The sequence below is a fragment of the Neoarius graeffei genome, chromosome 12 (assembly GCF_027579695.1).
Source record: "Neoarius graeffei isolate fNeoGra1 chromosome 12, fNeoGra1.pri, whole genome shotgun sequence".
Taxonomy (NCBI): Eukaryota; Metazoa; Chordata; class Actinopteri; order Siluriformes; family Ariidae; genus Neoarius; species Neoarius graeffei.
The window spans coordinates 79,693,901-79,715,895 of NC_083580.1; the positions used below are offsets into that span (position 1 = coordinate 79,693,901).

The window sequence follows — 21,995 nt, forward strand, 5'->3', positions numbered from 1 at the left end:
CGAGTAAACTTATCACCTGTCGGCCGGATGAGATAATAATAATAATAACTTGTATAGCACCTCTCTCACACCCAAGGTCATTTTACACTTGCGAAAAGAAAAAGTCCACCAAAAGAAAGTCAGGATGTAACTCTAGTGGCGTCCTTGGCCTCCATCTGTCTCGAGAGACAAGGGACTATGCATCTGAGAGTCTTTGGTTGCAGCGCCTTGAGTGGCTGAACAGTCCGATTTGCGACCGGCACACTCGGCTGCAATTTGGGCAAGTAAGGGCGGCAGTGTCATGTTCTGCTAGGGCTGGTGTTGGTTCCCTTTGCCTTCTTCTTGATCTTTTTTCTTCCCAATGAAGCTCCCTCTTTCTCTCGCTCCTCTTGATTCCGGCTTTGACTACACTGCGCCACTTGGTGTGGTCGTCAGCAACAGTTTCCCAGCTCCCCACACCACAATCATTCAGGTCGCGTTTGCAAACATCTTTGTGGCAGAGCTTGGGCCTACCAGCAGGTCTAGAGCTGGTAGCAAGTTCACCGTAGAGTAGGTCTTTTGGTATTCTGCTGTCCTGCATTCTGTGGACATGGCCTAACCAACGAAGGCGTCTTTCACTAAGCATAGCGAACAGGCTTGGCAATCCTGCCTTTTTAAGGACGTCTTTGTTTGGGACGCTGTCTTGCCATGCGATGCCCAAGATTTTCCTAAGGTTACGCAAATGGGACGCGTTGAGCCTGCGTTCTTGGCAAGCGTAGAGGGTCCAGGTCTCGCTGCCGTATAGTAAAGTGCTTAGCACACATGCTTGGTACACCCTCATCTTGGTGTTGGTGGTCAGTGATGGGTTTTCCCAAACTCTGTTGCTGAGACAAGCCATAGTTGATGCTGCCTTGCCGATACGCTTGTTTAACTCGGCTTCCAAGGAGAGGTTGCATGAGATGGTTGAACCCAGGTAGGTGAAGTCCTCAACCACCTTTAGGGTGTAGTCGCCAATAGAAATGTTGCTGCTGACATCCTGACCCATAATATTGGTCTTCTTGAGGCTGATGGTGAGGCCGAACTCTCTACAAGCATGTGCGAAGCGATCGATGAGCCGTTGTAGAGCATCTTCGGTGTGAGCAGTCAGAGCCGCGTCATCCACAAACAGCAATTCCCTGATGAGCACTTTTTGCACCTTGGTCTTGGCCCTGAGGTGGGCAAGATTGAAAAGGCTTCCATCACTTCTAGTGTGGATGTAAACACTATCCTCTGACCCTTTGAAGGCATGTGACAAGAGCAGGGAGAAGATGATGCCAAACAATGTCGGGGCGAGTACGCAGCCCTGTTTCACACCACTTCTGATGGGAAAAGGACCTGAGGTTGAGCCATCATAGTGGACGGTGCCTTGCATGTCTTCACGGAAGGACATGATCATCCTCAGAAGCTTTGGCGGACAGCCGATTCTTTGCAGTAGAGTGAAGAGGCCTTTCCTGCTGACCATGTCGAAGGCCTTGGTCAGATCAATGAAGGCGATGTATAAGGACTGTCTTTGCTCTCTGCACTTCTCTTGCAGCTGCCGGAGCAAGAAGATCATGTCGATTGTTGATCTTCCTTCCCAAAAACCACACTGTGCCTCTGGGTAGATGCGTTCAGCAAGGGGCTGCAGCCTGTTGAGGACTATGCGGGCATAGGTTTTTCCAACTATGATAAGTAATGATATTCCATGGTAGCTATTGCAGTCACCACAGTCACCTTTCCTTTTATATAATGTGATGTTAGCATCACGCATCTCTTGGGGAACTGCCCCCTCTTCCCAGCACTGCAGCAGAAGTTCGTAGAGATGTTGGTGGAAGGCAGTGTTTTTGCAAACTTGGATAACCTCGGGGGGAATCCCATCATTTCCTGGAGCTTTGCCACAGGCCAGAGAGTCGATAGCTTTGGAAAACTCATCTACAGTGGGTGGAACGTCAAGCTCTTCCATGACGGGCAAGATTGCGATGCCCTGAACTGCGGCATCAGTTACTGTATTTTCTTTCAAGTAAATATCTTGGTAGTGTTCTGCCCATCTCTCCATCTGCTTGCTGCGATCAGTAATGATTTCACCTGATGATGACTTAAGGGGCGCGAGCTTGATTGCACTTGGGCCGAAGGCCCTCTTCATACCATCGTACATGGCACGGGTGTTCCCATTATTGGCAGAAAGCTGAATTTTTTTTGCAGAGATTCAGCCAATAATCGTTCGCACAGTGTCTAGCACACCATTGAGCATCATTTCGGGCCGATCTTAGTGCAGCCAGAGTCTTCTCAGAGGGGTTTCTTTTGTAGTTTAGTAGTGCTGTGCGTTTCGCTGCAAGAGCGGGCTCGAGGATAGCAATTCCTGACTGAAACCAGTCAGGGTTTTGCTTCACTCTTTTACCAAAAGGTGCCTGTAGCGGAGTTGAAGGTGGCATCAAGGGTGTAAGCCCATCTCTCTTCTATGCTGCCAGAGGGACAGTCTTTAAGTGCCTCCTCAATGGTGGTGGTGAATCGATCGCATAGTTCTGGGATTGAGGTCCTGGCTGTATTGATGCGCGGTTGTCCTTTTTGCTTTGAGTGGTGGATCCGTTTAGGTGGGAGGTGCACCTTACTGCTGACCAGCGAGTGATCAGTATCACAGTCAGCGCTATGGTAAGTGCAAGTTGTGAGAATGTAGTTCAACGATGATCTGCGGGTGATAAGGTCCAGTTGGTGCCAATGGCGTGATCTCGGGTGGCACCAGGATACTGTGTTGATGTTTAGTTGCAAAGAATGTGTTGGTTATACAGAGGTCGAAGTAAGAACAAAGCTCAAGGAGCCTCTGACCATTATCATTCAGCTTGCTGACACCGAAATGGCCAATGCAACGGGGCCAAGAGTCAAAGTCAGCTCCTACTCGGGCGTTGAAATCCCCGAGTATAAACAGATGATCTGTAGGTGGTATCTCTTGAATGGTGGCCTCAAGCTCTTGGTAGAACTCATCCTTGGTCTCCACGGTGGAACAGAGGGTGGGAGCATATACATTTATGATGTTCACTTCTCCTGATGAGGTCAAAAAGCACAGTGCAAGGATACGAGCTGTGCCACCGGATGGCAGAATAACAGTGGGTAAGAGTGAGTTCCGCACAGCAAAACCTACGCCATGCAGGCGAGGTTCCTCTGGTTCCCTTCCCTGCCAGAAGAATGTATAATCCTGTTCTTTCAAGCTACCATTTGAGGGTAGTTGGGTCTCTTGTAGGGCAGCGATGTCTATGACTGTGAGCTGAGCAAACTAGGCAATAACAGCTGTTTTCCTGAAATCGTTGATCTGACGAAGGTCATCTGAGAGGCCAGGACACATAATCCTGACATTCCAACTTGCGAGTCGCAAGATTGGGAGTTTCTTCTTTCTTCTTACATTGCCTGGTGCTATATGTACAGTCTGCTTGTCAGTTTTGCCTAAGCTCCATGCACCCAGTGAAGCAGGCAGACTGTGGCGGGTCAGTACCTTATTGGCTGAGGGCTGCCCAGCTTGAGGAGAGCAGTGGCTGACCAGTGGGACTACGAAGGTCCCTCCCACTGTCGGAGAAAGCCCGTAGCGTCAGAGCATGCGCCAATTCACTCTTGACTTAGAACCCATAACTGCCGTCTCCCATGTTGGTTTTGACGCTGTGAACAGTGGCACTGAAGTGGCCTCTTCAGGATGCAAGCCTGGGCGGTGTACGGAGATCCTGTGCTGCCCAAATGTCAGGACCCCCCTCTCGGCCTTGCTGGTGTGATCCAAGGGAAAGCAATGCAATGCACTTGGCACCAGTTCGGCTGCAGGAGCTGCCGAAGAGAAGTCAGGTTGACTTACTAATCGTCTAAGGGGCTCCACTCCTATCCTGATTGGATGTGATGATTCTTCCTTGAGGTTGTCTCCTGAAGCCTTTCCCGGGCCAGGTATAGCCACAAAGCAGTGGAGGTTTGGAATCAGAGTTTTCCTTCCCCTAGGTGAACTGCCAACCAAGGCTAATGAGCTCCACCTGCCCAAAGGGAATATACCGTCCCTCACTCGGTCCCTAGTATAACGTTTTGTCTAATACAGGTGCACCACGTGTAGGTAGTTATACAGGAGTTAGGTGACCAGAGCCGTGAAGATTAATCACCCTTCGCACCCTAGTGGCATAGCTGCCCACAATCCCACCAAAAGGTGCATGAAGGTAAACCCAAGACAATGCCACCAGGCAACAGCACTCAGAACACCGTGCCATGGATCCAGAAAGTGAGCATAGAAACACCGCCGCACCGAGCACTATGCAACTCTGATGTTAAAGAGAACAACGAGCTCATTGCAGTGTATAGCGGACCAAAGCCTGAGGAAACAGACACCCAAAACTGGGTCTGGAGCTACACCACAACTGGCAGACAAAGCATCCAAACCAATAAATATCAAACCATGCAAACCCAGAAAAAAAGAAAAAGAAATCGCTCTGGTGAGAAGTGTCAGCTAAAACACACAGCGTACTCTCAACTGGAAACGCATGATTAACGTTCATGAGACGAGTTACAGTAGTTCCTGTTCTTGTGATAAACAGTCGTTCTCTGACCAGCCTCTCTTTGGAGACTCCTTCCATAACATGCTACATAAACATCTCACAAAACCACAAAGCTAAGACAGTACTCCTACTCCATCGCACATCTCGTATGTTATTCTAACGTTGCAGGCTAACGTTAGTTTGTTTCTGATTGCATTGTTTTATTTGACAGTTGCTGAAAAATATTTGTGAAGTGCTCATGCAGTCATATCGATTTAGTGTTTGTTCTAATATTTATTTAGCACTATTCGTGACAGTGTCTGTTATCGAACAACTTCAGTTCCAGTGGTTGCTAGCATGTACGTTCATGACAGCCTGCTCTACAGGAAGGGTTTGAAGCTCAGCAGAGATGGAGGGAGAAGGAAGTCGGACTTGTCAAAATTTTCACTCTTTTCAATCCTACTGACTTCAGATTCAAGTGCAAACACTGGTTTTGAGCCCAGGAGCAGTCCCGAGAACCGATCCCTAGTCCTGTTGGGGGGAAAAAAAAAAAAGAAAGGGGGGGGAGGTGTCTGGGGTTCACTTCAATCAAACCACTGCACCCAGGAAATGAATGTGATGGGTTCGATTTGTCAAGACTTCCTGTTCATAATAGTTATTAGCTCGCACCTGTGGTTAATTATTAATTAGCATGGCTGAAAGCTTCTTACACGATAACTAGCTGTGCATCCAAAAAGCTGCACAGGTTTCCTGGGCAAGTCTTGGCACCAAAGGAAAATCATGAAAAAAAAAATTAAACAGAAAATGTGTCCGAGTTTGCACACCTGCATCCACAAACGTGATGTCTGGAATTGAGCAATTAAATCGACCTACGGTTCGTCTATGTACATAAGCACCAACATGTGACTATGCGCCTCGCCCCAAATGAGTCCAAAATCGGTCTCAAGGACCATTCAATAATGCCATTACTGAAAATGATTCAAGATTTCAACTACAATGTGATTTCAATAAATAAATAAAGGGTTTTATTATCATTAAGAATTATAATTAAAGCTAGACTTCCTTTCAGATTTTTCAAGTGTAGGTCATAAAAAAAAAATTCCCGACACCCAATTATTTTTGTTTATTGACCGAAAGCCACTGAATTCGAATCACAGACTTTCAATTTTATTAGTTTTTTTTTTAATAGAACAATTAATGACTTTAGAGCCACATGGCCCTAAATTCCCCGCTATTTTTTCCTGCTTCACCATGACCCGATTCAAGATACTACATCATGCATCACATGGTGGGCTTCCTCTGTTCGCACAAGGCATTGTGGGATACAAATTTAAAACAGGGGAGAAAAATGGAGGACGTGAGTGTGTGAATGAAACGTGAAAGAGCGACTATAGTAACGGAAAGAAAGTGAGAAGAAAAGACATTATGTTATATACGAAGGAAAGGAAACACAGGACCAAACTAATAAATATGGGCGCTCAGCGAGCACCTCGGTGTGATCAGCTGTTCATTTAGCGACAGAATGATGGAACTGTCAGTGCACGCTCAAAGGGAAACCTGTAGATGGCAGTAATGCAACACTGAAGAAACCTTTATTTGTCACATGCACACTTCAAGCACAGTGAAATTCATCCTCTGCATTTAACCCATCTGAAGCAGTGAACACACGCACACACACTCAGAGCAGTGGGCAGCCACACCAGAGCGCCCGGGGAGCAGGCAGGGGTTCGGTACCTCGCTCAAGGGCATCTCAGCCCAAGACTGCCCCATGTTAACCTAACTGCATGTCTTTGGATTGTGGGGGAAACCGGAGCACCCGGAGGAAACCCACGCAGACACAGGGAGAACATGCAAACTCCACACAGAAAGGCCCTCGCCGGCCGCTGGGTTCAAACCCGGAACCTTCTTGCTGTGAGGCGACCGTGCTAACCACTACACTGTGGAAGCCAGCTGCCGTAAAACCCAAAAGAAGAAGAAGAAGGTAAACCTGCGCATGCGCACACGGACTTCCTCTGTCTGCTTGACTGCGCCAAGCGAGCGATTTCATGCACATTATTTGCTTTAATCCCCTCAAATTAAATAACTTCCCAGCCACAGAATGGCCTGATATTTTGTGAGATATTACAGAAATAAACAGATATCACAATCACCACATTTCAGAGGGAACTAAATTTCACCGATTTTATGAAATTAAAAGGCTGTACAGCTTTAAGTAGTCGCTGTAAGTTTTGTGTCCGCAGACAGCAAAGACTGCAAACAGATTCAGATCCAGCGACTTGCTACTCCAGGCTCAGGTGACATCAAGTGCACGTTGAAGTGAAGTGTATCGAGCGACCCTTGCGAGACTCGCTCTATTTTTATCTACTTGGCAGTCAGGAGATGCGGCGATGTGACAGAGTCTGAGAGCAGCTTCACTGCTTGGATATTTACTTCATTCAGGAGGTTTTTTTTTCTTTTTCAGCTGGTTAATCCAGGGAGGCAGACTGTGATTTCTTTTCCCCCCCGTTTAGAACAGTTTTGAGGCAGAGCCACGTTTCAGCTTCAGTGCTGTTTTCAAGGCCATGCTGGATGATGTTGATCTGGTGGAGATGGACAGAGATTGGTAGCTTCTCCTGTCCTCTGGAGCACAAAGACCTACAGACTCAGATCTCATTGTCACACATGACTGATATTATAATCTTCAAACAGTCAATATTCACGAGCCAAGATATTTTACTTGGTCTGGCTTGGTCGAGCCAAGATATTTTACTTGCTACTCCAGGCTCAGGTGGCATCAAGTGCACGTTGAAGTGAAGTGTATCGAGCGACCCATGCGAGACTCGCTCTATTTTTATCTACTTGGCAGTCAGTAGCTCTTTCTAAGACGGATGTTCAAGCAAATCAGTTTCTTGCATTTGCTCCTTTATTGATTTTAGTTTGTAAAGTTATGATTAAGGTTCTTGGTTCTTGTCCCAGCACGTTTGCTATTGTAGACCTTTATTATTATGATTATAAACTCAGATTACACAGATTTACCCCTGCCTGTGAACATTTTTAATCTGAAACCTCGTCCACTTGGTGTTATAAAACCTCCACAACTTGGCATTATGACCCTGTTGGGATCTCGCTATGGTTTGAAATCTTCCCCATTCCACCATTATAGATCTGTAATTCTGCATCTGGAGAGAAAACCTGACCCATCCGGAGCTGCTATTACTCTAAAAAAAAATCTGTCCCTCCTGAGCAAGCTTTGTATATTTTTATATTTTTATTTTTTCCTTTGGTGTAATTTAAGAGCGTCCCTACAGGAAATCTCTGTCCTGTAAATACAAGGGAAAGTGCATCAGCAGTTTTGGAACTAATTGAATTTTTTTTTTTTTGCGTGTCCCAAAAAAGAGTTTTATATCAAAAAAAAAAAAGTTGTACAATGTCAGCAGGGACACCACATTGGGGAAAAAAAAAAAAAAAAAGACCGTACCTGTTCATTTTCCCTATGCAATAAACAAACGGTTTGGAGAAGAAAAAAAAAAAAAAAACAGTGCATCAAAAGGTCAGGTTTGGTTTAATGAGCTGAGCTCACCGGAGAACCTGAAACACATCAGTGAACACTCATCGATCCAGGTTGAGGCAGTAACACCTGACCTGCCAACTCGGTCATAACACACAGGCAAGGTTATCGTTTTACCGCGCACTGGTCGATGTTGTAGCTTCACAGATTATGTCCATTGATTTGAGCACGTTGGTCAACCGCAGCTAATGTGTTCTGCTTTGTGCTTTCAGGGGCAGAAGGTGCAGTGTTCAGTAACTCGGTGGAGACGCCACACGTCCGAGCGGAGCCCTTCAAAGAGCTGCGGTAAGACTTTTAATTCATTCACATCTGAAAACAAATATGTTGAGAAAGCACGAGTCTGAGGTTCGCACTAATCAAGATTATGTAATGCACAGAGAGAGAGAGAGAGAGAGAGAGAGAGAGAGAGAGAGAGACACACGAGATGAGAGACATGAGAGAGAGACACACACGAGAGACACATGAGAGATGAGAGACACAAGAGAGAGACACATGAGAGACACACGAGAGACGAGAGAGGGACACATACGAGAGACACACAAGAGATGAGAGACACGAGGCATGAGAGACACACACACACACACACAAGAGACACACATGACACACGAGAGAGAGAGAGACACACACACACACGAGACGAGAGAGAGAGAGACACACACAAGAGACACGAGAGAGAGAGACACACATACAAGAGACACGAGAGAGAGAGAGACACACACACAAGAGACATGAGAGAGAGAGACACACACACAAGAGACATGAGAGAGAGAGACACACGAGAGAGAGACACACACAAGAGACACAAGAGAGAGACACACGAGAGAGACACACACGAGAGACACGAGAGAGAGACACACGAGAGAGAGAGAGACACACACGAGAGACACGAGAGAGAGACACACAAGAGACACGAGAGAGAGCGAGAGACACACGAGAGAGAGACAGACACACACAAGAGACGAGAGAGAGAGACACACAAGAGACACGAGAGAGAGAGAGACACACACAAGAGACACACACACACACAAGAGACAAAAGAGAGAGAGAGACACACACAAGAGACACGAGAGAGAGAGACACACAAGAGACACGAGAGAGAGAGAGAGACACACAAGAGACACGAGAGAGAGAGAGAGACAAGAGACACGAGAGAGAGAGAGACACACAAGAGACATGAGAGAGAGAGAGAGAGAGAGACAAGAGACACGACAGAGAGAGAGAGAGAGAGAGAGAGACACACGAGAGAAAAGATAAGGCTAACGTTAGGATTTTGCATGAATTCAGAGTAACTAAATGGCAGGGGTGGAAAAAGTGCTGAGAAATTATACTTAAAGGCAGGGTAGTTTTTATGTTTTTTAATTTGAAAAATTTGTGTGAGATTTCTTGAAATCCTCTTTATGTCCTGACAGCAATGAATAAATCAAGTGCTCTGAGAATTAAAAGAAACTAGATAGAGACTCTGACTAAAGTCAGTAATTTGCGCTAGCTGTTACAAACCGGGACGTCTGGTCACCGAAGCCTATACAGTAGATCTGGAACAGTAAGAGATAGAGAATGGCGCCCTGCCGCCCTAAACACAATATAAACAAACTATTGAAAAAAATCATGAAAATTGACAAAGTGATTGAAAAAAAGCCCGTTTTTCATGGATCATTCTGGATCAGTGATCCAGATCAGCACTAGCCTGGCAAGCCAGACTAAATGTGAATATTTAGTCTGGCCTCGCTCGTAGACATTTCCGAAGGGTGGGGGTGGAACAACCCGCTGTCTCAACGCTCTGACCAATCAGCGCAACAGTGACTGTGACGTAGTCAGAGCGACAGAAAGCAGTGGGGGAGGCCTTGAAATAAATAACTTTTCAAAATGCGTATTAATTAATAAACAGGTTCTAGATATTAAGAAGTTTGGAGATAATGACCACAAGTTTGGAGTCTGTACCACATACTTAACATACACTCTTATTTTTTTCAAGTGTTTTTCAAGGGTTTGCTTAAACTGTTTTTGAGAGTTTTTATTTAGTGGTGTTTGGTGAAATAATTTCCCTTAAATTTAAAATAACGGGAAAATAAGAAACAATCAAAAAGTAATGTTTCAAAGCTGTTTATTAATTCTTCGTACTGCACAAACTAGCCCCATCCTTTTGGCTACGAGCGGAGCCAGCTGGTAGATCAGACTTTTGCCGTAGCCGGTCGGCAAAACAGCGAAAACGTCCTTCTTGAAAAGGAATGAGCGGAGAGCCTCTTCCTGCTCATGTTTCAACGAAAACTCCAAGTCTAATTCTTCTAAAACTGATTCCAAAGCGGAGTCAAACGAGCGCTGTTCACTAGCCGTAGCCATCTTTCCTGTTGTGCTTTCTCCAGCGTCGCGCAGCTTTGTCATCACTCCTGTAAAAGCCCGCCCAAAGAATCCAAACAAAAACCTTGCGTTGTGATTGGCGGGCACGATTTGATGCCCGGGGTGTTTTGTTGATATGGTGCAAGGCTAGACCCCCTCGCAGGCAAAAAATATTTTTGGCCGCTAGGCGGGTGGGTCTAGTTTACTAGGCTAGATCAGCACCAAAAGTCATAGCAATGTAATTCAGCCCAGAGGTATTCTTCATGTGAAATCTGGCTGAAAACTGAGAGAGAAATGGTGTCCTGGAAAATGTTAGGATAATAATAATAATAATAATAATAAAAGTAGAAAGATCCTGAGTGATGGTAACAATTTGCGCCAGTGCTGCTAGTGCAAATAAATAAAGGCATCTGTGGCAGTAACAGGGCTGTAAAAGAGGAAAGGAAAAAAAAAGTCCAATCATTTCATTCAGTTCGAATCAAACGATTTAATGGCCTACCTGCCTGTCTACTCATTGCGTGTGATCAGCGGTTTCCATAAGGCTACACACACACACACACACACACACACACACCATAGACCTTCTGCTAAAGCTAGTCAACACCAGAGCATGAACAACAACAGGCATGTTCACTGTTACATGATAATTTTCTTCCATGTGAATGAGAGATGAGGTAGTTAGATACGACAGTGATGAACTAAGCTCCTCCCCTCAAAGCTCTGTCTCTTATGGACTCGTCCTCCAGCAGTAGTCAGGTGTTTTGGAGGAGTAGCTTTGGAGGCAGGGCTGAAAAGAGGGGGTGGGATTTTTCATATGGGTACTTTGGGTTTCTCCTGTGATAGGAAAGTCCCAGCAAAAATGAAAGGTAAGATGTATAAGACAGTAGTGAGACCAGCTGTGATGTATAGATTGGAGACCGTCCCCTTAACGAAGAGACAGGAGGCAAAGTTGGAGGTGGCGGAGTTGAGGATGTTAAGGTTTGTGACGGGAGTGACGAGGTTGGACAGGATAAGGAACGAGCACATCAGAGGGACAGCACATGTGAAGAGTTTGGGTATTAAGCTAAGAGAGATGGAAGGAGAATGTTGAGGATGGAGCTGCCAGGCAAACGAAAATGAAGAAGGCCAAAGAGGAGATACATGGATGTGGTGAGAGAGGACATGAAAGTGGCAGGTGTGGTAGAGAAGGATGCGGAAGACAGGGAGCAATGGAGACGAAAGATCCGCTGTGGCGACCCCTAATCGGGAGCAGCCAAAAGAAGAAGAAACTTTGGGTTTCTCCAAAATGGCCGACCCTGCCTTTAAGTGAACAAGTGGATTTGATTACAAGTGGAAGTGTCCAGCAAAAAAAAAAAATATATATATATATATATATATCACGGTGGTGTAGTGGTTAGCGCTGTCGCCTCACAGCAAGAAGGTCCGGGTTCGAGCCCCGTGGCCGGCGAGGGCCTTTCTGTGCGGAGTTTGCATGTTCTCCCCGTGTCCGCATGGGTTTCCTCCGGGTGCTCCGGTTTCCCCCACAGTCCAAAGACATGCAGGTTAGGTTAACTGGTGACTAAATTGAGCGTAGGTGTGAATGTGAGTGTGAATGGTTGTCTGTGTCTATGTGTCAGCCCTGTGATGACCTGGCGACTTGTCCAGGGTGTACCCCGCCTTTCGCCCGTAGTCAGCTGGGATAGGCTCCAGCTCGCCTGCGACCCTGTAGAAGGATAAAGCGGCTAGAGATAATGAGATGAGATGATATATATATATATATATATATATATATATATATATATATATGGCACGGTGGTGTAGTGGTTAGCGCTGTCGCCTCACAGCAAGAAGGTCCGGGTTCGAGCCCCGTGGCCGGCGAGGGCCTTTCTGTGCGGAGTTTGCATGTTCTCCCCGTGTCCGCGTGGGTTTCCTCCGGGTGCTCCGGTTTCCCCCACAGTCCAAAGACATGCAGGTTAGGTTAACTGGTGACTCTAAATTGAGCGTAGGTGTGAATGTGAGTGTGAATGGTTGTCTGTGTCTATGTGTCAGCCCTGTGATGACCTGGCGACTTGTCCAGGGTGTACCCCGCCTTTCGCCCGTAGTCAGCTGGGATAGGATCCAGCTCGCCTGCGACCCTGTAGAACAGGATAAAGCGGCTACAGATAATGAGATGTGATGAGAAGTAATTTTTATGCATCATTCTATCTCCAAACTTGCTGCTCATATCTATGATTTATTCTATTGACATTCACTGGATATGAGCAATCATGCACTCTGATTGGCTACTCTACTACTAGGATATCAGCTCATATACCGTGAGTAGAGAAAAACAAAATGGCGGAACATGTTCCTGAACCAACTGAGGACAAAATAAAACCTCTACTCGAAAACGAAACCACAAAAAAGCAACAAAATATAGAATGAAAGTATTTGATGGCAATAACGTCTTTTTTTATTTTAATTTTTCAAGAATTATTATCGCATTTTTCACAAATTGCTCCTGTCATTTCTCTGGTTTGTTTACATTCTGATTTTGTTGGACGTATTGTATAAAGTGTCTATTTATTTATTGAATTTGCAAAAAATAAAAATGCTCCGTTTCTCAAAATCCAGTGAATATGGAGAGAATAAAACAGTTATTCCACTCAATCTCGGTGCTACGCGCCTTGTCACCTATCAGCTCATGTACGACTTGATTTCATGGAATGTCTGTTAATTATCTCTACGTAGCTGTAGCTTGGTATCCAGAAGTAAAATATCCTGTAAATAAACGATATTTACTATTAGTGAGATAGATTTTGACTTCCTGCCCATCCAGCTGATTTATATTAGCAGCAACTGGAATCGATGTTAGTCTAACACGCATTAGCAAAGAAAATATTCTAACCAAGTAAAATTCCCCAAGCATTTTCTCTTTAAAATGCATGCAGGGTGTGTGTTCCGGCCATGCTGTCTATAAACGGGAATTTTCTGATATTTCCTTAAGAATCAGCCGTTTTGTGTAATACCCGAAGCGGTCCTTTGACCAAAGTGTATTTGAGAAATCAAACCTCATGCATGCGATCTCTGCTAAGAAATGATTGCGAGTCAATAGCAATTTTCCTCACCAAGTTTAATGATTAAACATTGCAAGAAGAAAAGTATTCCACATTTGTCACACACTGTACTATGATACAAAGAGCTGGAGGTGATGTGTGACATTTTCAGACATTTTTGCACGTCTTAGGCTCAAAGCAGATTTCTATAAACCTCGTCTCATCAAAAAGATGAGAAAAGGAAATGATTCAGATTTGATTTTTTAATGCAAGTAAGAGCTGCCATGTGTATAATGACAAGCAAGACAAACAACTGCCTCAGCTGTCCTCGAGAAGAAACTGGACCTTGGATGTTAAAAGGAAGCTGATTGATCCAAGTATGAGTTTATATCACATGGTGAAATTCTGGTGAATTGGGAAGCAATTACGATCGAGAGGGGGGAAAAAAGAGATGACGGTAAAATGCGTAAAATATATCCAGTTAAACATGTCGAGGAAACGGAACGGTCTCTGCTGCTTTTATGGAATGGATTTTATGGTTAATGATCCTGTATGTTGAAGCAGAAATGTAACTTGGCTTTAAAGGCGTTTAAAAAAGATCTGAAGATGTTGATTCAGTTTGTAAAACACAGACACTCTGGTAATCACGCTGTCTGAAAGGCAAACACAGTTTTTTGTGGTTTTTTTTTATTCTAGACACAGTATTTTCTTTCTTGATACAGACACTGAAACCTTGAGAAATGGAGCCCAAGTTTCTCCGCCATGTGAATAATAATAATCATCATAAGTTCAACTTCTCGAGCGCCTTTCTCACACCCAAGGTCCACAATTACAATTTTTTTCCTCCGTGCTCTCACAGAAGGCGGTCGCATTCCTCTCCTCTCCCTTTTTTCCCTGCTTGTGGTCCTTTGTCTCGTCTCGTCTCGTCTGTCTATACTTTTGAGAGACTCTCTCCGCACTGCTCTCTAAACTAAAAAATCATGGACTTGATAAACTGGTCTCCTAACCTTCTCAACAAGAAGCCTGGGTTTGGGGGAACCCACCTGTCCTGCCGGAACGTTTTCTGTGGAGGACATCGAAGACATCAACCTATTCAGAACCATGATTACAGGACTTTTGCTGATTGGATTAGGCATTGTCCTGGTTTATCGAGGAAATCAAACAACGGTGACAGCTGTTCAAAGCCCCATAAAGCTGCCTGACATGATTGAAGCGGTGGGCAGAGTTGTCGGCATTCAGACTGTGGCTATTCAGAACTTGAACCGCAACATGGATGACATCATAGAGAAGCTTTCAGCTTTGCAAAGGAAATGGATTGATTTGGAGACCAGAATGGACAGAATGGACAAACAGAGTAGTCATGTAAAAGAATGCGTCTACTCACCCCAAGGCCAAACAATCCCAATCTTATCTGCTTTCGGCTCCCTCAGACAACACTGGCCTCAGCCAAGGCTGTTGCTGGGACAACACCTCCCCCTGAAGGTCACTGCTTTGAGACGCTCTCGCATTCCTTCCCCCACTTCCCGCGGTCACCGCTTTTACCCCCAGTGTGACAAGCAGGTGCGTGACCAGTCCCTTCATAGCTGCAGGAGCGGATGGCTGCTTGCTTTTTTTTTTTTTAGATTTTTTTTGGGCTTTTTTTTTCCACCTTTATTGGATAGGACAGTGTAGAGACAGGAAATGAGTGGGAGAGAGACAGGGAGGGATCAGGAAATGACCTCAGGTCGCAATCGAACCCGGGTCCCCGGATTTATGGTATGGTGCCTTATCCACCTGAGCCACGATGCCCCCCGGCTGCTTGCTTGCGCTGGGATACCTCTACCTGCCCCCCCCCCCCCCCCCCAAGTCCCAAGTTTTCATGTTGTAAAGTGTACTTGTGTTATTTTGTGCTTATGTGCTGAGGTGTTTTTTAATGTTCCCACACTGTACTCCTCACAGGAGCATAGTGTGGGGGTTGCTTTTTTTTCTCCTCCCCTCTCCTCATGTTACTCTGTATTTTTTCTTTTCATCCCTGTCTTCCTGTCCTGTCTACTCCCCCTCTGTCAATTGTGTATATGTAAGGACAGGTTGATGGTCAATTTCGCAGGTACTTGTGACTAGTGATAATAAAGGGTTCATTCATTCATTCAATTACCAAAGGGGGGGGGGGAGTCCACCAAAAGAGGGTCAGGATGTAACCCCAGTGGCGTAGCTGCCCACAATCCCACCAAAAGGTGCATGAAGGTAAATTCCACACCACCTGCACAGCTGCCACGATGCCACCAGGCAACATCACTCACAACACCAAGCACCTGAAGGCCTGAAGGGAACCGACACCCAAAACCGGGTCCAGAGCTACGCCACAACCGGGACAAAAACAAACATTCAAACAAAGAACAAACCATACAATCACAAAAAGAAAAACAAGGGGAAAAATAAAAGTAAAAATGTTGTCAGGTTCGTGCAATAGAAACAAGAATCAAAGTCAGGTGCACCTCCTTGTTTGGTAGGCCACACCCCCTTCTTCCAATACTAAAGTCTCAAGCATTACCAAGGCTGTCAATCATTTAATTCTCAAGTGTCTTCACACTTTCGGAATAAATAACGTTTTAAAAATTAATTTCTTTGGGGATTAAAATAAAATAAATGTGCAGATATCAGCGTAGGGAAAACTAACTGCTCAAATTAGATACTGTAGATTATTTTGTCATTGAAACACATGGGGATGGGCGGGGCTACATGTTATACTGCAGCCAGCCAGCAGGGGTGCTAGACCTGTGGTTACTTTTAGAGACATAACACGGTCATGTCTTTTTTTTTTTTTAGCCCCTTTTCCGCAGCCTGTTCAAAGCAGGAACCTTACGCTTTTATTCCGCCTCGAGTTCTGTATAAAAAGTCTGAAAGCAGAACGCAGGGTTCGTGTTATTCCGCATCGGAGCTGAGCGGTTGGCTGTAACACAGCCAGAATCAATGCCTGTGTAAAAGGGACAGCCGTCACGGCGGGACAGGGGTGTGATGTTTCTGACATTGACATTCTTCTTTCCAAGAGCAGCGTGAATTCAAACGTCTTTGTCTACGGTGTCGAAAGTTTGTGCACCTTTGTGCCTCACATTACTTCCTACTTCTCATCACTCCAGCATATTTCTGATCCACAAACATGTTGCTTGTAAGAGTCTCTCCATTCCGGTCTTCCTCATTACCCCCTCGTTTGTGAGTGCAGTTTTCTGTGACAGACTTTTTTCTGATATTATTTTCTTTAAAAACGACTAAGTTTTAATTGTTTTCCCCCCACAGTTAAACACTTACATGTTATGTAACTAAATATAATAGATATACTGTAAATAGAATAGAGAGTTAAAAATTCATTTTAAAAAAATCAATCCTAATAAAAAGGGAAAAAACAGTCAAGTCTTTTTCTATGTAAATATGTCTAGTGACAAAAAATAAATTTATTTTCCAAATCCAATTACAGTTTGCTTCAATTACAATTTGTTACAGGATCTGATAGCTTTTTTGATATCCAAGCCACAATATTTCATCTCATCTCATTATCTGTAGCCACTTTATCCTGTTCTACAGGGTCGCAGGCAAGCTGGATCCTATCCCAGCTGACTACGGGCGAAAGGCGGGGTACACCCTGGACAAGTCGCCAGGTCATCACAGGGCTGACCACATAGACACAGACAACCATTCACACTCACATTCACACCTACGCTCAATTTAGAGTCACCAGTTAACCTAACCTGCATGTCTTTGGACTGTGGGGGAAACCGGAGCACCCGGAGGAAACCCACGCGGACACGAGGAGAACATGCAAACTCCGCACAGAAAGGCCCTCGCCGGCCACGGGGCTCGAACCCGGACCTTCTTGCTGTGAGGCGACAGCGCTGACCACTACACCACCGTGCCGCCTGATATTAAATTATTATTATTACAACAATGCCTTCAAGCAAGGATCCACCGATGTACCTCTGGTTGCCTGGCTTTCTCTGGGTTGAGATTCAGACTGCAAACCTTTAAGAAAGGGATTGCTTTAAAGCATTGATGTACCATTTGTTAGTCGTATTTGAGGTAATACTGTTTGTTAGCAGTAAAGCTAAATAGATCTGAGGAGAAAAAAAAGCTGTGAAGAAGAGAGGAACAGAGGAAGATCGATGTCCACGTAGCTGGCACCTCCTGCTGTTGGACAGGCACTCTTCGCTTCCTGATCGATGTCCGGATGCTCATCAAAATCTAATTAAAAGGGATTCTCATTAACAAAACAAACATGAGAAGAGCACTGCCAATAGCTGAGTAAGAGGAGCGAGAATGCGAGTGAGTGGGGTCAGATATGCTCATGAGTGCATGCGTTGCAGGATAATAATGAGCAATAAATGGTCTTTGGGGCTCTTAGAATGTGTAGCAACACACACATACACACACATTATCCCCTTACTCATCAATTTTAAGTTGCAGAGTCGCTTTCCATTAGCTTTCCGCTTTCAGAGTAGGAATCACTCCAACATCAGTGTCTGCTATCACACACAAAAGCACCTGACCATCTTAAACCTGGATCAGACTCACTTTTAACTGGGAAATACACCACTCGTATTTTTAATCTGAGCTCCATCCAGGACATGGAGAACCAAAACCCTGGCATAAATCTCTCCATTAGTCATAAGGAAATTGATGATAAATTGATGTTTTGATAAATTTGGGGACTTTTTGTTTGTGAATGTGTCGATTATAATAAAAAGAAAATCACACACTGGCTCGAAGATATGAAGTTTATCTTCTCGTGTTAAAAAACTCGCATTTTTCATATGAAATATGTCACAGATCTGAGTGACATATTTAAATAATATTGTCTGGCTTTTTTTCATAGTCTATCAGATATATTCCATTCAGCGAGCATGATACTGAACGAGTTGAAGACGAGTAGCTGAATGGAATATATCTGATAGACCACAAAAAAAAGCCATTATTATTATTATTATTATTATTATTATTATTATTAAACATACACATTCCTTTCGGGTGTTCAACACGTCTTTCGCTTCCAAAATTCTCTCAAAATCTTCCGTATTTTGTAACAAAGCAAACCTGGCAGCCATGTTTGTTTATAAATTGTCAAAGTCGCTCGCTAGCCCAGAAGTTTTACGTCTCCAACGCGTGACGTCATGCCATCCTGACAACCATGCAATATCATAAACCATATTCAACATTGGGTAGAGTGACGTAATACACGTAGGATAAGCGATATGCTAACAATATTGCATGCTATCAAACCAAATGAAGGAAACCCGCTAGAAGGGAATAGAACACACGTTTTTATTCCATCGAGAAAGTGTCCTGTATGTATAATAATTCCTGATATTTCACTCTGATGATGTCACTCCCAGTGTTTTCCCACTGACTAGATGCACGTTGTTAAAAATGGTGAACCGGTTCAAAATTAAAATTATTTTGATTAACTTGTGTATTTTTTTTTTTGTGGATGTGTCCATGTAATATAAAGAACATTACACAGTAGTGTGATATGAAGTTTATCTTCTCGTGTTGAAAAACATTCATTCGCCACTCAAAGATAAACTTTATATCTTCATGTAAGCATGTAATATCCTCTATATAATATTTGTTTTTGTCCTCAAATGACAGAGGAACTCAACAAACTGTCAAAAATAAATAATTGAAGATTTGCTCCATGAGCCACGAAACATCAGCCGTCATCAATATTTCTGAATTCGGTTTCTTTTGGAAAACAAGCAAAAATATTCTCACTGATGACAGTTTCCTACATAATTGAGTCTCTCTGTGAAATATCATGAGCTATTGGCTCTTACACTCGTGTAATTTCACTTGACAGAGATTCTATCTCAGCGTTCAAGAAAAAAAAAAAGATTAAAAATTCTGACAGGTAACAATTGGGTATTTTACGGATTCTTCTCCACTTCTGCTTCTTTCTAATATCAAGTTGTCACGAGATCACCAACTTTGGAGGAGATTCAGTGTAGTAGAACACACACACACAAAGTTGAAGTTTCAATACAATGGACTTGTGATGGATGGAAACCAAACTGCTGCAAAACTTCAGTCCTTTAAAGAAGAGTAAGGGAAGGCATTTATTGTAGAATGAGGTTTTAAGAAAAAATGTGAGGTGTTTGGAAAGAGCTCATTTCTTATCTTTACTGCTCAACAGCCATGGTGGTTTCCCATTTTATTTTTTATTTTTTTTGCAGCCCATAGGCAGAAGGTGATTTGTAATCATTAAAAGCTGTGCGGCAGATCTGCAGGACTTGTGGAAGCAGCCCCGGGTGGCCTTGGGGCAGGGTCATTGCTCCGTTTCGAGTTGAAAATGGGCCAGTTCTGTCTGGCAGAACCACGTCCAGGCTGTATTTATGAGAGTAATTGTGTGAACATCGTGTGCCATGTGCAGGTCAGACTCACCCTAGGGTCCTTTCATTATCGCAGCACAAACGCGAGCTCGAATAATCACGTTCCCTCAGTGATGCGATGGAAAACGTTACCCGAGGACCAGAATTAGCTCATAGCGAAGAAGTTTGACTTCAAGTAAATCTGGAGTCTGTCACCTTGGCATTTTGTATTTCTCAGAGCGTTGTTACTTTTTGTGAGCGCTCATTCTTGGTCTCCACTCGGCGTGACTAATACGAGCGCATTCTGCTCAGCGGATAACGTTGGATAACTTTGCTGAATAGATAACGGCGCGTAAACAAATAGACGTGGCAATGTGACAATTTCAAATCTCAAGCAACGCAGATAGCAATCATTAGGAGGCATTGTGAAGGACAAAATAAAGTGCACACCCATAAAAATGCACATAAATTTACACGACATGCAAGGTGGTCTCTCTCTCTCTCTCAGGTTTCCACAGAAAAAAAAAAACATGATTTATCTTTTGCAGGGAAAAAAAGAGAACTGGAAAGACATTTCCACTTTTTCTTTCCTGTGACTTTGTACAGCACGTTCACGATCATGTGCACAAAGAATTGTTGCGCATACGATCCTGAGAACATCATTTCCATGGTGGTGAAGCATGGTGGTGGAAGCATCACGATACATCCAGCACTGAGCAAAAGTCTTAGGCACCCAATTTTTTTTCTTCATACAAACTTTGTTATAGATTTCAATTTTATGACTTCTGCATTCATTATTGAGTCAAAACATTATGAAAACATTTCAGAGTGCCATACGCTCATTTCTTTTTTTTTCAGCACAACATTAAACGTTACAGAAAAAAAAAGTTTGTAATGTATCTCAGCAGCATATCCCATCAGAGAGCACTTTTCAGATTAAAAAAGAAACATAATGAAGGCTGCTGGTGCAAAGTTTTGGTGTAAAATGAAGAAGTGAGTGTGACGGTCAAAGTGTCCAGAAGAACTGCGGCTGGTTCTGTAAGATGCTCAGCAAAACCTACAGATCATTTCCGCATAAAACTGCACTCACTGGACCTGAGAGTACTATTTTTTTTTTTAAAGCAAAGTTGTACCAAATATTGACTTTGTTATATTGATTTATTATGGCTTACTGATTACTATTTAGCGTATTTTTTTATTTTGAAGCATTTCATTTCATTATTTTTTAAGCCATTTTTGGTTGACAGCATTTCTTTACATGTGCCTAAGACTTTTTTACAGGACTGTGTACCCAGTACATATATAAATATATCCACTTCACATTTCCACACATTTCTGTATGAATATGAACAAAAAAGCATGATTTTATTAACATAAATAAAGACTGTGATGGGGGAAAATGATTCAAATGGCAAAAATTACCATCATTAGCACTTTGTTGTTTTCAGTATTGTGGTTCATTTCCTGTTTGCCAAATCATCATCCTTCACGCTAATGAACTTGCTGTTAAAATATATATATATATATATATATATATATATATATATATATATTCACTGGGATTTCAGTCATGAGATTGGTGAGGCCACGCAAATTATTTTAGTTGTGCATTTTCGGTCGCTGTCCTGTCGTCTGCACAGATTCGCTTTCTTAACCAATGAGATTAAATTCTCCTCTAATACGTCCTGGTAGTGACGCACAGTACTGCGCAAAAGTCTTAGTCACATGTAAAGAAATGATGTAGAGCAAAAATGGCTTAAAAATAATGAAATTAAATGTTTCAACATTAAAAATATACTATAATCAGTGAGCCATAATAAATGAAACAAAGTCAGCATTGTGTGTGAGACCAATTTTGCTTTGCTTTAAAAAAAATATCCGTCTGAGGTCCAGTGAGTGCAGTTTTATGTGGAAATGATCTGTAGGTTTTCCTGAGCATCTTCCAGAACCAGCCACAGTTCTTCTGGACACTTTGACTGTCACACTCACGTCTTCATTTTACACCAAAACCCAGTAACCTTCATTATGGTTTCTTTTTTAATCTGAAAAGTGCTCTCTGATGGAATATGCTGCTCAGATATATTAAAAAAATTTTCTGTAACATTTAATTTTCTCATCTCATCTCATTATCTCTAGCCGCTTTATCCTGTTCTACAGGGTCGCAGGCGAGCTGGATCCTATCCCAGCTGACTACGGGCGAAAGGCGGGGTTCACCCTGGACAAGTCGCCAGGTCATCACAGGGCTGACACATAGACACAGACAACCATTCACACTCACATTCACACCTACGCTCAATTT

General features: G+C 43.5%; 1 protein-coding gene across 7 annotated transcripts in view; it reads left to right on the plus strand.

Annotated features, from left to right (window-relative positions):
• sgcd (sarcoglycan, delta (dystrophin-associated glycoprotein)) overlaps positions 1–21,995 on the plus strand; it is a 410,547-nt gene that overhangs the window by 362,428 nt on the left and 26,124 nt on the right. For all 7 annotated transcript variants that reach the window (XM_060936506.1, XM_060936508.1, XM_060936507.1 and 4 more), the window contains one exon: positions 8,229–8,301. In XM_060936506.1, the coding sequence (XP_060792489.1) occupies positions 8,229–8,301 (73 nt within the window). The remainder of the gene's footprint in view (positions 1–8,228; positions 8,302–21,995) is intronic.